We start from the raw sequence: 15,405 nt of genomic DNA, 5'->3' as shown, positions 1-15,405 counted from the left end.
AGGTAGGATGCTGTGACGGAAAGGAGTGTTAATAGAAGAAAATTCATATCTCACTGTAAGTTTATCCAAATTGATTGATTCTTGAACGATATGAAACTAGACTTCCATATCTACAATTCTTATGAAGACACCAAATCCTAATAAGGAATTTATCTTATTCAAACGCAGCTCCGAAAAAGAGTATTCTGTTAAAAAGAACTCATCTCACCTACCATGGAAAGATCTAGATACATTTGACATCACTCATGACATAAATTGTCCTCCATTTAACATCATCCATGACATCAATATATTCCATTAAATTTTCAGATTTTTCTTTATAATTATTTTATATATTGTTAGGTCCCTCTTTCTCACCTATAAATACCCACCTTATTTCCTCATTTTATTCATCAAGCTTTCTCAAAGCAAATTTTCTCTCTATACACTTCTTTACATATTCTCAAATATAGTTTTAGTTCTTAGTAGTGAAGAAATACTATTCCGGTGATTCATATACTCCGGGTAGTACACAAAACGTTCCGGCGAGGAGAGAAGCTAGGACTCAAGAGTGTTCATTAAGTCTTTCGGTACCGACTAAAGCTTCGGATTCCAGGTATGTAAGGCTTCAATGAGAGTATTCCTTCCACTCTCATGTCTAAATTATTTTGATTATATGATAAGTTATATTTATTTTCTTTAAGCCCTACTCTAAGTTATGTGGGTGCTTATCCATGGGTTCTTTCACCCATGTAGTCCAAAAACTCTTTCAATTAAGTCTCTTGATTTCAAGTAATATTTTCTTATGGTAATTCTTATTTTTACTTAATAGTATGAATCATGATTAAACTAATGATTATTGGTCTATTTTGATGCGACATAATTTCATATGTATGAATTGATGGTTTGCAAGTAATTCCTTTATTTATCTATTTAAAGGTTCTTGAAATTCATGGTGGGTTGTTTAAAGCATGATTTTTAATTAATGAATTTCAAAGTATTTATGTATATTTATGTGCATACATGTTTGCAAGTTGAAGTAATTTGAACCCACCTAGTTTTACTATGTTTTTAATAAAGTTTGACTTGAAAGCTTTGACTCCAAATAAATGTTTATGAAAGCAATATCTATGATCAAAAAGGTAGTCTTATGAAATGAAAGAATGATGAAATGATATGAATGATGGATTCTTTATGCAATAAGGACAATTCTTGCATATTTGAATTATCAAATGTTTTAATGAGCTATTCTACCGAATATGATGTTTGAATTCTCAAGTTATATGCTATGAATATTTTGAAGTATTAAACTATTCCGTGGGATTGACTTAGCACCGAATGAGGCATTGAGGTGGGATTCGGTAAGGGAATCCTAGTAGCAACCCCTTGTCTCATTAACTATGTGCCAACATAGGAGCCCTTGTAGGCTTAGGCTAATGGATCCATAAATAGCCCTTAAAGTTAAAGTTAAAGAAATGAATGAAGTTGACGGAGTTCTACCTGGCAAGTAGTCTCCTCGGCCAACGTAGGGGGTTATGTTGGATTCCATGTAATAGCTCGCATGGTCTTAAATGTCGGTTATGGTTAATTTCCCACAAAATGAATGTTTTAAAGGATATATATATGATTTATTATGCATACATTAAATTATGTTCCATATTACATAAATGTTTTAATGTTTCCTCAATGTTCATGCATCCTTACTTACTTAGTACATTCAAAGTACTAACGCATACTCTTTTGCCTACATGATATCACCATGTAGGGATCAGTGCTCCTCCTCGTTCTCCTCCACGTGGCTAGTTGATATTCCATTGAAGACTACTTTTGGTGAGTTCCCATGTTCCGGGAACAATACTCCTTTATCTTTCTAGCTTATGATATGTTAAGATTCTTTACTATGGCATTTCTTCTATTATGATTGAGGGTGAGTTAGAGACTTGTCTTAGCCCCGTTAAATCTAATAGTTAGAGGTATTGTTGGACATATGTAAGTTGAAGATTTACTATTATGATTTCCGCTTGTTTATTTATCATCTTTACCTATGAAAGGCTAAAAAGAATGCTAAGAGGCTTGTTTGAGGTACTTTCGGGTTCCTCATTCGCCATGTCACTTCTAGGCCCTAGGCTTGGGTCGTGACATAAACTTTCAAAAAATACTCAAATAATCCAAGTTTCAATTATATTCACTTTACCCTTTCTCTCTTTTAGAAAAGAACCCGGTATACTCTCTACTTCAACTTCTTAAACTCCTTCTGCTGCAACTCTATCTCTATTGTTGTTGTCTCCATCATCGTTGTCGTCATCTTCGTCGTCAAGCTCGATATTTGATTGTCAAAGGTAAAGCTCTTATCTTTTTTCTCACAATCAGGGTTTTGTTATGACCTCTAGGTCATTTTTTCTGTCGTGTGGTATTTTTGACGTTTAAAGCTTTTCAATAGAGATTTCAAGTCATTTATAACTTACTGGGATTGACAGTTCGATCACCTGATCGTTCATTTGATTTTTATGTAAGTTCTTGTATTTTGAAGCTTTTGAAGTTTAAACAATTGACATCGGTCAAAACTTCAGCTAAACGACCTCAGAATGCAATTCTGATGGTCCCATTAGCTCCAGAATGTCGAGTTTGGTCTTGAAAGGCCTTTGGTTTGGGCCTCGAGATTTTCAGACTCATTTCAAACAACGTTGCAACTTATACCTAAAACAGACTCAACATTTTAAAGTCTTTTTGGCCCAAATATTTCACTTTTGACTTTCCCATAACGATCAGAACGAGTCGCTACAACCAACCTTTCAATCATATATACCCTTAAAATGGGTTTGGATTCATCTTTCAAATGAATACTCAAAATAAGTTGATCTTTTATTTTAAAAGGAATAGTCTTATGTTTTTCACCATACCTGTGCATATAAGTGATAGCATTGTCTTTCACAATTTAATTCGCAATAAGTAATGATTTTGTTCGCAAAATTATCATATGTGATATCTCAACATCATTATCGTCTTGATTATTTCTATATTCCAACGTCAAATATAATAATTGTTTGACTCAACCCATTCACCGCGACAATCAACGCCGAATATTATTTTATCTTCCATTAATGATGTTGAAAGTACCTAAAAATATTGCAGAAAAATTTGTTGTTGTATTTATTCCAACATCTGCTATAACAATTAATGAAATAACTATAACAGTTGCTAGAAATTATGCAGCAATAATAGGAACAACAATATACAAATTGAACCTAAATAAATAATACAGATAAACCTACATAATTCACTTATCAAAATAATCAAAAATGACTTAATTAAATAATTTTCAGAGCTATACAAATAAAATTTAGTCCAAAATTTGAGATTTCTCCCCCTCAAATTCAACAACAACAAGAGAACAACAAAATAAAGAAAGAAGGAAAAGAAAAAACATAAGTAGAAGAAGAAACGTGTGGGTTGGACCAGACCTAATAAAAAAAGATAGTTTTTTTTCTCCTTTTGAAATTATGATTTTAATTAAAATTTGGATGAAAGTATAGAAAGAAAAATGGAGACTTATTATTAAAAAATCAATTATTATTAAAATTTAATTATAAACTTATTAGTTACACCTAATATTTAAGATTTGAGTCCTTTCAACTCTTTTTTGTCGCTCTTAATTCATTGAGCCGAAATTTTGCATGAAAAAAAATAAAATACTATTTCCATATAATAAATAATTTTAAGAAGAAAAAGAAACTACTGGTCAGAAGTGTGGCAACCCGGCAAATAAACACCGGTTAGTCGGTGGTCTGGGTAGACGGCTAACATAAATTGGGAAAATTGATTTTTCTCAGATTTTCCCCTTGTCATATTTATTTGGATATCCAAATTGTGAAGCACAACATTCAAAACCAAGAAAAATGACTTCAGGTGGGCTATGAAATTCTCCAAAATGTTACCTTTTTCTCCATTTCATAATTGTTTTCCTCTATTGTGTTCTAGAATTGGTGCTTTGGTTGGAATCTTTCTTGGGTTTTGGGTTATGGAAAGGGTTACATGTGATTGAGAATCTCAGTTGTATGGTAAGAAAGTTCAAATTCTTTGGTTGGATTTTTCTGGGATTTCAAGTTATCAATAAAGGGTATTAGTTTCTGGGAGAAAATAAAAAAAATGTAAACGTCCTTCTTTTAATATTTGTTTTTCCTAGTTGCTTATTTTGATAATACTCTTTTCAGCTTCTGTTGTAGTATCATATAGTGTATTGTCTTGTGTTCAATGGAGGTGAAATAGAGCAACAGGGTTCAGATCCCCAATAACTAGGTACCCAATGGATTAGTTGAGGTGTGAAGGGCCCTGGATACTACTTTTAAAGTAAAAAAGACAAGGAAAAAAACAAAGAAAAGGAATTACCCAATCTTGCAATAATTTTCATTTACTACAGTAAATCTCATCACCTGGGCGTTGATCAGCTTTCAGAAATTTGTTCAGCCAACTTATAGAGTTAATTACAGAACTAGAAATTGTCCTTTTTTGGTGTTGAAATGTTCTACTTGTTCTGTAATTTTTGTTATTTGTCATTGATAATGGCTCATATCTTGCAGATTACAGAGTGGAACTCGAAACTGTTGCACCGTTGAGAGCTTCTCAGTTCATTTTTCCTCGAAGGCCATGGCTTGGTATTTTCCCAGCACTGTGTCATTTCTTACTTCAATTACCTTGCTCCTAGCAATCTGCTAGCTGCATAAAAGATTCATCATTTCTTGGATTCTTTTTATTGACATTTGGTTTTGATGATGAATTTGTGTAGAACAGACTAATGTCAACTCACCTGCCTTTTTTCTTTCAGATTTGTATGGGATTAATGTTAGACCTGTCGCTCCTTTTGGAAGTGCTAGTAGCAAGCAGTTTATTGATCCTGCGTTGATACACCGGGTACTACCTGATGAACTGCTTTTTGAGGTATGCCTTTCAGGAATTCGATTAATTTCCTCTGTAATTTTCTTATCGACAATATGTGGCAAGTGCTGGAAATGCTTTGTTACGCTAGGAAGCTGAAGCATATTGATAAAGACTTACAGCAGAGCTGATTTTGCTAAATTAATTAATAGGTATCAGAAGTATGAACAATGTTTTTCTATAAATAAAAAAAAAATAATAATCAGAAAGTAAGGTATTTGTGGCTGTTATGGGTTACATGTACATTTATGGCAAGGCATAATCTAGTTACCCCCCTATGAACAACTTTTTATTTCATGCCCATGCAAAAAGTTTGTGGATACTATGTGGAGACAAGCATTGCTATTTTAACATCTGCCTTGAGCCTTTTTTTCCCCTTCAATTCTTCCAAGGATCATCATTAGTAGAAAAGTTGGATGTCATCTCTGTCTTCTTCGGAGACAAGGAATGTTGGACTCTATGATCTCATTATAGTACTCAAGTCGAGCTTTGCACCCAAATATGAACGTGACTGTTCCTTTTGATTATTTCTCTGGCTGATTAGCTGGTTTTCGCGGATATTTTATCGGATTAGCCTTTAACTCACTCCCCCCCCCCTCCCTCTCTCTCCAAAGTTCTTGTTGTTTCCTTCCAAGGGGTGGGGTGAGGTTATGTATCTAGAGAACTGAAGGCAATCAAATATAAAGTCTTGATGTCTGCTTGAGAAAAATTATGCTGTTTGTAGATTGAAATTTAGCTTCTAATCTTTATAGCTAAGGTGAGGAAGCCGGAAACTTAGTATGATTTCATGGTTAATGTTGTGCAGATCTTCTCAAAAACGACTCCATACACCTTGGGTAGGGCAGCTTGTGTTTGTCGAAAGTGGAGGTATACAATTCGGAACCCAGTATTTTGGCGCAATGCATGCCTAAAGGCTTGGCAGGTACCAGGGACACTTGTTCTGGTTGTTCTAGCACCACTAGCGAGCTTGATTATTGATCATTAGAAATTGTGCCTTATTTTTGAAGGTTCCTGGAGTGGTAGAAAACTATGAGGTCGTTCAATCGAAGTATGATGGTTCATGGAGAAAAATGTGGCTTTTAAGACCAAGGATTCGTACGGATGGTAAGATATATTTTTTGATGAAGATGGTAAAATATAGTTGCACAATCTCTTCAAAATATATTATACTTAGACCTGTTTCTATGACAAGAAGTTCCTTATTATTTACCCCCAAAAGAGAAGAAATTCCTTATTAATTGTAAAATACTTTAGGAAATTATTTTGGGAGGAAGAGCAGCACGAGAACATGTCTAGGAATTGTTGAGCGACATTGCAATATTATGGATTCTAATTCTTGATATTGGTGATAAATCATAAATGAAATGGACACTTTTCTCAAGACACTACAATGCCAAAAAATTTAACTTCCATTTGTTACTTTTTGAATAGATGGCGACCACGTATTGTAAAGTTCTTGGATTATTTGTTATTACAAAGAGGCATTTTGATTATCCTCAAATCAGTTCTGTTATTTGGTCACTGGTCACTGGATTAATACAAGTCTTTTCTGTATTCTGGAAGAACCTCTAAGTTCTCAAGTCTTATGCCCTAATTGATATCTGAGAAAACAGTATTTGTTGATATTCATTTTGACATAGCTTTTCTATTAAATAAAATAATGGTAAGAGTTTAGAGTTGCTGAACAAGAGAAAACAAGAGTTAAGAGTTGCTGATTCACCATAGTGGAAATTTTGGTTGTTCCTAGTAGTGTCATTCGAATTTTACTATAGAGCATTTAATATTTGGGAAAAATTGGAATGATATAAAGTTTTTCACGTAAAGCTGTGTATAGTGTATTTGGTAGGGATATAGCGATTGTATTTTCCAAATTAATTTTCTCTATGGAAAATATACGACGTAAATGGTGTACCACATACCAAGATATTTCTCTTAGATTTACTTATCCCATCTGAGCAAGAGAACCATTTTTTTTCCTATCAGGGAGTTTTTGTTGTAGCGTGTAAAAAAATTGGTTTATATGTATCTACAAGTTGAAATTTTTGAAGGTAGTAAGAAGTCTTGATGTAATTTTTTCTGCAGGTATTTATGTCAGTCGAAACACATATATTCGTGCTGGAGTAGCTGAGTGGAAGATCTCTAATCCAGTTCATATTGTATGTTTATTCCTGTTCTTCACGTAGTTAAAATTGTCATACAGTTCTTGAATATCTTTTTTAGAGATGAGCTAGTGCTGGTAGATACTGGATGGTGCTTGTAGGAGGCGGCAAATTATGCAATATGCTAATTCATCTTTTGCCTTGTAAATTTCATGAAGGAAGATAGTTCAGAAAAAATTCGACAAATTACACAAATTCAACTTCCTCTTTTCCTTAGGATAAAGAGGTAACTAGTTCATCAGTGCTAGAGCTTAGTAAATTATTGTTTCCTTATTTATCGTGAAGGCTTACGATCGGTTGAACCATTGCTATACCCCCATCCTAAAATGAATTGAGAAAAAAAGTAAAGGTGCTTTTGTATGATTTGAATATGTACATGGGAGATGTTATCTTTGAGGATATCAATTTCTAATAATTGTTTGTTGTAAATAATTGAAGATATTTTTATCAAGAAAAATATTTTACACCAAATGAAAAGAAAGAACATGCACCTTTTAATGGCACAGTTCATTTTCCTGCACAACCACCCTTTTCTTTAAAATCATATTTTTTGGGGGTTGGGAGAAGGGGTAATAGAGTGCTACTTATGGGGGTTGAACTTCTCACCTAATTGGTGGAAGGTGTGTGCACACACCAAGTAAAGCTTTACATATACAAAGAAAGGTGAGGGTCTATCTGTGAATGGCAAGGGTGCTCTACAAATATATCACCTTTACTAAAACCATTTTCATTATTAGCATTGCTAACATCCTTAACAAACTTTACTACTCAGAATGCCACCAAATGAGAGACCCTTGCTCCATTTCCCACCTTATAATATCTTGTGCCACTATCCTCTTTATATCCAACCAAATGTCACGACCCGCATTTAGGTATTCATGACCAGCACCAGGCACCTGACTAACTACCCCTATCAAGCGAACCACTAAACTAACAACTGGTTAACTTCGCAAACATATGAAAGTACTGTAGAACAGGAAATTATAGTCAAACATACTTTATTACACTGAAATATCTGAATATAAGTCAACTGTTAGTATAAAATAAACCATACTGCAAACTGGCTAAGTCAAACTTGTCAAGAGCCATCTAGACAAAACACAACTGCTACATAGGTCCACACGGCATACCTCAACATAAAGGAAAGACTAGGAAAACGAATTGAAGCTCTTACCAAAAGATGAGTGAAAGATGTTGATGAGGATGCAAGATCTAGCTGGTGATACCGAGCTTAGAGGTACCTGTTTCTGCACCCAAAAAGTTAAGCACGCCAAGCAAGTTGTAGCCACAATATTCAGCATCTGTGACGGCCTACTGAGTGGTGGAACAAGATTTAAATAAAACATGAGATGCACAAGTAGCAAATACATTTCAAACTGAAATTTAATAAAACTGAAAGCTGTAAAGCATAGGATGCAGCTAAACACTGCAGGTAGACCTACTTGCTCTGCCTGGGACTCCAGAAAACAGAGCAAGTTGTGGGCTACTGCAAGAAGACCTGCTCTGATTGAGTGAGGATGTTGCCCTCATCTGAGAGAACTGATATAAGTTGTGGGCTATTGTAAGCAGACTTTGGATTCTAAGAAGAATTGACCTCTGAGTGTGTTCACTTTCCTCCCATTGCTTCTTTTCTACGCTTTGCATCCTACAGCATTTAGTGTCAATGGCATTTTATAACGTTGCCATCTTTTTTTTGATTGTAGGTGTGTTACTATCGCTATATGAAATTTTATCCTTCAGGCAGATTCCTTTATAAGGTAGTAATCGTTTGTTGTTCAGCTCGTGTGACATACTAGATCTTTACATGTTGTTCTTGCTATACCTGGTTTATAAATTCTGTAGATTTCTTTTAACTAGAATTCATCACAAAAAGTCAAAGATGTTGCGAAGTACCTGAACTTCCGTGCCTCAAAAGCTGATTGTGTTTTTAAGGGGAATTACACGCTATCAGAGGATAAAGTAAGTCCAATTCTAATCTTCCAGTACAAGTCAATTTGTTTCTGGCTGCAATTTGGTTATATACGGTCAAATCAAAACAATGGCTCATTCCTCCTTGCTTAAGTTGATAATGCTTTTGGCATTTAGTTGATATATGTGAAGCTAATTTTGCAGACAACTCACTGCCTTCTCATTTGCAGATTGAAGCTGCTCTTTTGTACTCGGGAGCGCGTCCAACTGTGTTGAGATTCCGCTTAAGGTACTTGATCGTGGACATTCTATTTGTATTTTGAGTTCTTATGCTCAGCTCTTGTTAATAAAACCATGGTTGAAGGTTTGGGTACTTCTTCCCTGGCCCTACAAGTCACCATATTAGTTTCTTAAACTTTCATCCAAGCCAAACTAGCTTCTAAGCAAAAGATTAATAGAAATTACCATCTGTAAGAGTGCAAACTCAACCTACATATTAGTGCTAAGCATAAAGTTGAGGATCTTGGCGGGATGTTCAGTGCCGATTCTTATAGGTTTTGTTCAGGGAGTCGATAAGGTAATTCTTGTAGGGGTGAATATTTTCCAGGTTGCCCACCTATAAACTCGTTCGAAGGCAGCAGGCTATCTTTTCCGGATCCTATTAACTATTGTGAAAAGTTTAGTCTTGCACTTTGAATAAATGTGAGCAACTGTCCCACCTTATTCTTTAGTGCAAGCAATGGTGGCAGTTTTTTGTCCTTTGGATAAACCACTTGCAGGTTTATAAATGTAGTATGCAGATTTTGTGGTAGCTAGTTACTGGAATTTCTCCTGTAGATGAAATGAACAATTAATACTTGTGTGAGTTCCATTGAGTAGTCTTAATAGGTCCCAAATCTTCTCTTGTACTAAACAAAATTCGAAATTTGTACACATTCTGCTATTTTTCACTTGCAGATGACATTTTCTTTTCATTTCTCTACAACAACAACAACAACAACAACCCAGTGAAATCCCACAACATGGGGTCTGGGGAGGGTAGAATGTACGCAGACCTTACTCCTACCAAGGTAGGACGGCTGTTTCCTGGAGACCCTCGGCTCAGTAAAAGCATAAATGCATAAAAAATGTTAGATAAGAATAGAAAATTAAAAGCTTTATGAGAAAAACAACAAACAAATAACGAATAGATAACAAATAAATACAAATAAATAAATACTAATAACAAATAACGATTAAATAAATAATGAAAGCGTCACAGGTAAAATTGAGTAATCAAAGCATAGAAAGTAATAAATAATAACAGAAATAACCGAAATCAGAAGTCAAAGCGCAAGAGATCGTAATGCACTACTACACCTATGAATAGAGAAGAATAACGAGACTATGAACTAGCCTTCTACCCTAATGTGGGTCCTCCACATCCTCCTATCTAAGGTCATGTCCTCCGTAAGCTGTAACTGCGCCATGTCCTGTCTAATCACCTCTCCCCAATACTTCTTCGGCCTACCCCTACCTCTTCTGTAACCATCCATGGCCAGCTTCTCACACCTCCGCACTGGGGCATCTGTGTCTCTCCTCTTCACATGTCCATACCATCTCAGTCGTATTTCCCGCATCTTGTCTTCCACCGAGGCCACTCCTACCTTGTCCCGAATAGCCTCATTTCTAATCCTGTCGCTCCTGGTGTGCCCACACATCCATCTCAGCATTCTCATCTCAGCAACTTTCATCTTTTGAATGTGAGAAGTCTTAACTGGCCAACACTCCGCCCCATACAGCATAGCCGGTCTAACCACCACTTTGTAGAACTTGCCCTTAAGTTTTGGTGGCACATTCTTGTCACATAGCACTCCGGAAGCGAGCCTCCATTTCATCCACCCTACCCCAATACGATGTGTGACATCATCGTCAATCTCTCCTCTGCCTTGCATGATAGACCCAAGATACTTGCAACTACTTCTCTTTTGGATGGCCTGAGCACCAAGCCTAACTTCAACGTCAACCTCCTGAGGTGTCTCACTGAACTTGCACTCTAAGTACTCTGTCTTTGTCCTACTCAACTTAAACCCTTTAGACTCCAAGGTATGTCTCCAATCCTCCAGCTTAGCGTTAACTCCGCGGCGAGTCTCATCGATCAGGACTATGTCATCCGCGAAAAGCATACACCATGGCACCGCACCTTGAATTTGTCGCGTCAATCCATCTATCACCAAGGCAAATAAAAAAGGACTAAGAGCTGATCCTTGATGCAACCCCATCACCACTGGGAAGTGCTCTGAGTCCCCTCCTACTGTCCTTACCCTGGTTTTGGCTCCTTCGTACATGTCCTTAATCACCCTAATGTATGCCATAGGTACACCTTTAGCCTTCAAACATGTCCATAGTATTTCTCTTGGGACTTTATCATAAGCCTTTTCTAGGTCAATGAATACCATATGCAAGTCCCTCTTCCTCTCCCTATGCTGCTCCACCAGTCTCCTCATAAGATGGATGGCTTCTGTAGTTGAGCGTCCCGGCATAAATCCAAACTGGTTCTCTGAAATAGACACGTCTCTCCTCACCCTCATCTCTACCACTCTTTTCCACAGTTTCATAGTATAACTTAGTAGCTTAATACCTCTATAGTTGTTGCAACTCTGGATATCCCCTTTGTTTTTGTATAGAGGGATCATTATGCTCGACCTCCATTCTTCGGGCATCGTTGCCGTTTTAAAGATGACATTAAATAACCTAGTCAACCACTCCAAACCTACCGAACTCGTGCTCTTCCAAAATTCCCCAGGAATCTCGTCAGGTCCGGTTGCTCTTCCCCAGCGCATCCTACGAACGACACTCTTAACCTCCTCGACCTTAATACTCCTGCAATACCCAAAATTGCAACGCCTCTCTGTATGTTCTAAATCTCCCAACACAAAGTCTCTGTCCCCTTCCTCATTCAAGAGTTTATAGAAATAAGACTGCCATCTCTGTTTAATGAGGGTCTCGTCTACCAATACTTTTCCATGCTCGTCCTTAATGCACTTCACTTGGTCCACATCGCGTGCCCTTCTCTCCCGCGCCCTGGCTAGCCTGAACAATTTTCTATCCCCACCTTTCTCTTCTAGTTCAGCATAAAGGCGTTCAAAAGCTGTTGTTTTTGCCGTTGAAACCGCCGACTTCGCCTCCTTTCTCGCTATTTTATAAAGTTCCCTATTCGTCCACTTCTCCACCTCATCTATGCTTTCTATCAACTTTGCGTACGCCATCTTCTTTGCTTCCACCTTTTCTTGCACTTCTCCATTCCACCACCAGTCTCCTCGATGCCGACTACGACTACCAGTCGAGACTCCTAACACTTCCCTTGCCACAGTCCTAATACAACTAGCCGTCCTATCCCACATACTGGTCGCATCCCCATTACTATCCCAGGCCCCCATGGCCTTCAACTTCTCTCCCATCTCCAGGGCATTAGCAGTGGTCAAACTCCTCCATCTGATCCTAGATTGATCATCCCCGACCCTCTTATTCCTCATCATCTTGATCCCTAAATCCATCACCAAAAGCTTATGTCGGGTTGTAAGGTTGTCTATCGGAATGACCTTACAGTCTTTGCACAGACCTCTATCGACCTTCCTCAGGAGTAAAAAGTCTATCTGAGTCTTAGCCACCGAACTATGGAATGTTACCAAGTGGTCTTCCTTCTTTGGGAAACTCGAATTGGCTATGACCAACCCAAAAGCTCTTGCGAATTCCAAAAGTGAAAGGCCTCCTACATTTCTGACCCCGTAGCCAAAGCCTCCATGCACATCATCATACCCTCCTGAAATAGACCCGATGTGACCATTGAAATCCCCTCCCACGAAAAGCTTCTCAGTAGGTGGTATACCTCCTACTAACTCGTCCAAATCCTCCCAAAAGCGCCTCTTATCCTCCTCTCTTAAGCCCGCTTGTGGCGTATAAGCACTAATAATGTTGAATGTGTTCCCTTCAACGACCACCTTAATCGACATCATCCTATCGTTGACTCTCCTAACCTCCACTACCTGATCCCTTAGATCATTGTCTACTAAAATGCGTACCCCATTCCTATATTTTGATCTACTTGAAAACCAAAGCTTATACCCGTCTACCTCCCTAGCTTTAGAACCTACCCATTTGGTCTCTTGGACACAAGCTATATTAATCTCTCTTCTTTAGAATTTTAACTAGCTCTATGGATTTGCCCGTTAACGTTCCAATATTCCAAGAACCAACTCTCAGTCTAGACGCTCCTTTAACCCACTTACCCCTCCTTACCCTCGTCCCCGACCCCGTCCCTGAATGAGAACATGACCTTAATCTACCATCACTATCTAAAGCCACGAAAATATGTAGGAATTAATAAATTATTCAAAAATCTAAAGTTAGCAAAATGCAAAAGGAAAGAAAAGAAAAAGAAAGAAGAAGAATAAGTAGTGAGCTGTGAGCGCAAGTTGAGGGGCACTGCTGGTGGAGGTGCTGCGGGGCTGCAACGACAGAGGTTTGTTGACTGTGAGAACTTTAGGCCAAATAGAAGAAAACCCACAATGGGATTTACCTTTAAACTTTGAATTCTTTATACCTTATAAAAGATGTAAAGTTTGAATTATATGATAAACCTGAAGTTTGTGGCTTAGAGTGTAAAATATGTAGAATCTTCACAAACCTGTAATGCTGATTACTCTAATTGGTATGATTTCTACATGGTACCTTGTATATTTCATTTTGACATTTCACTTGTTCATTAGGTTGAGGGGTACAACCCAAGGTGCTAATAACAGAATGGATCTACTTGCAATTCTTACAAGTGGCGTGAATGATAATGAGGTTAATGGTCCGGATGAAGACATTCTTGGGGTTGTCGAGAGGTGGGGAGAGGATGAAACACATAACCCAGATGTTCCAGCAATCTCACACAAGAGGGGTCTAACACCTTTTGTCTTTGTTTCATTTGAGGAGGTGAGTGTATCATTCAAATTTGTGCGAAGGAGTCCCTTTTTTCACATCAAGCTAAAAGAATGTCCAGTTTCACATCTAACAATTAGTTTGGCTAATGAGGCAATTCTAATAGGTGGCGAAATACTTTTTATGATTGAACATGATGTAGTGTCTTCTAAGTAACTTGAAAGGAAATAGTGTCCCACTATCTTTTAATTTGATGCTAGCACAATAATTATGTATAATCTTGACACAGCTGATATAGGTCTATATCCCTAATTAGTAAAAGAAAAATTGGCTTAAAGTCACTTAGCATAGTCTATCAGAAGATACAAGAATATGTGGTTTCTTCATTATTCGAACATCCAATTCAGCTGCTGCATATAGATGCATCGAGTCATTGAGTGTCCTATCTAGTTTGGATATCTTCTCCTTGCTTACTTACAATGTGTCGAGATTTTCATGTTATGGTTCATTTCTTACAATCTTGATGTTTCTAGCTCTCTATTCAATGCTGTGAACCATGAGCACCAAACCCAACTTGATTTTCCATTTTCTAGAATCAGTTTTTAATTGTTTCAGCCTTGATAAACGACCCATATTTAACATGCTGCATGATTGCGCTGGAAGCAACTTCTCAATTGTGCTGTTTGATAGAGATTTGAGATATATTTTCCATCACACTAACACTTTGCTTCTTATCCTCTCTTTTTTTCCTGGATATAGGTGGAAACTTCAGTTCTAAATCTCCCTGTGGAAAAAATGGATTATTATGTTCCTGGTTAAGGAGCTGGAACAAACAGAAAATCCATTGGCTGTAAATATGCAACATTGTTGTTTGGAACTCTTTTATTGTGGGCATCGAGAGTTTTCAATTTGTTGTGAACAGGTTCCTATCGAGCGAAAGACCAGTGTAATGTCTGTAATATATGGCAGTTTGAATATGTTCATCTGTTTTGATAATAAAGGGAGTTTAATAACCACTGTATTATGCATATGCATTTTATGGGTGAGATACTTAATTTCCCATCGTAGAAATTTTGGTTGGTTGCTCGAAAATGGGAAGTTAGCATAAGTAAAGCAGCTAGACAAGCTTAACATGATTATTCAAAGATGATTGCACTCGTCCATATTATATCTGTTACACCTAAGGTGACCTTTCGCTGGCATTTTCTAGTTATTTTCCAAATAGCTGGTATGTATCATCTGATAACTCCATTAATGGAGCTTGTAAAGCAGTAACTAAGCTGAGGAATATGAGGGAAGAAAAAAGAATCTATTGAGAAAAAGTAGTTACAAGTTTAGATGATCTTAGCTCATTCAATACATGTATATTTATAGATTGCAATCAATAGCTATCCTCTAGCTAACAATAACCACCTTCTAACAAACTCTTAAAAAATTTAGTTTAATTAATCATGATAGCTTGCCTAACTACACTCTGTGGTTAACACTCCCTTTCAAGCTCACGGTTTAAACAAATTCATGA

At 37.1% G+C, this 15,405-nt stretch overlaps 1 protein-coding gene across 1 annotated transcript; it reads left to right on the top strand.

Moving 5' to 3' along the window:
• Positions 1-3,703: 3,703 nt before the first annotated feature.
• Positions 3,704-14,914, top strand: LOC129902599 (F-box protein 7). Its single transcript, XM_055977925.1, has 11 exons — positions 3,704-3,885; positions 4,557-4,631; positions 4,802-4,914; positions 5,717-5,833; positions 5,919-6,015; positions 6,994-7,067; positions 8,774-8,827; positions 8,928-9,029; positions 9,209-9,267; positions 13,727-13,937; positions 14,643-14,914. Exons 1-11 carry the CDS (start codon positions 3,876-3,878, stop codon positions 14,700-14,702), a joined length of 972 nt encoding a protein of 323 aa, XP_055833900.1. The 5' UTR covers positions 3,704-3,875; the 3' UTR covers positions 14,703-14,914.
• The last annotated feature ends 491 nt before the right edge of the window (positions 14,915-15,405 follow it).

This window comes from Solanum dulcamara, chromosome 9, assembly GCF_947179165.1.
Source record: "Solanum dulcamara chromosome 9, daSolDulc1.2, whole genome shotgun sequence".
NCBI classification, from domain to species: domain Eukaryota; kingdom Viridiplantae; phylum Streptophyta; class Magnoliopsida; order Solanales; family Solanaceae; genus Solanum; species Solanum dulcamara.
The sequence above is the reverse complement of the archived record's forward strand: the minus strand, read 5'-3'. Positions and strand labels throughout refer to the sequence as shown.

What these genes read in the sequence shown, in the direction of transcription:
- LOC129902599 (XM_055977925.1), top strand. An exon ending in ACACGCTATCAGAGGATAAA is followed by an intron (nt 9,030 to 9,208) that starts GTAAGTCCAATT and finishes TCTCATTTGCAG; the next exon opens with ATTGAAGCTGCTCTTTTGTA. An exon ending in GTGTTGAGATTCCGCTTAAG is followed by an intron (nt 9,268 to 13,726) that starts GTACTTGATCGT and finishes CTTGTTCATTAG; the next exon opens with GTTGAGGGGTACAACCCAAG.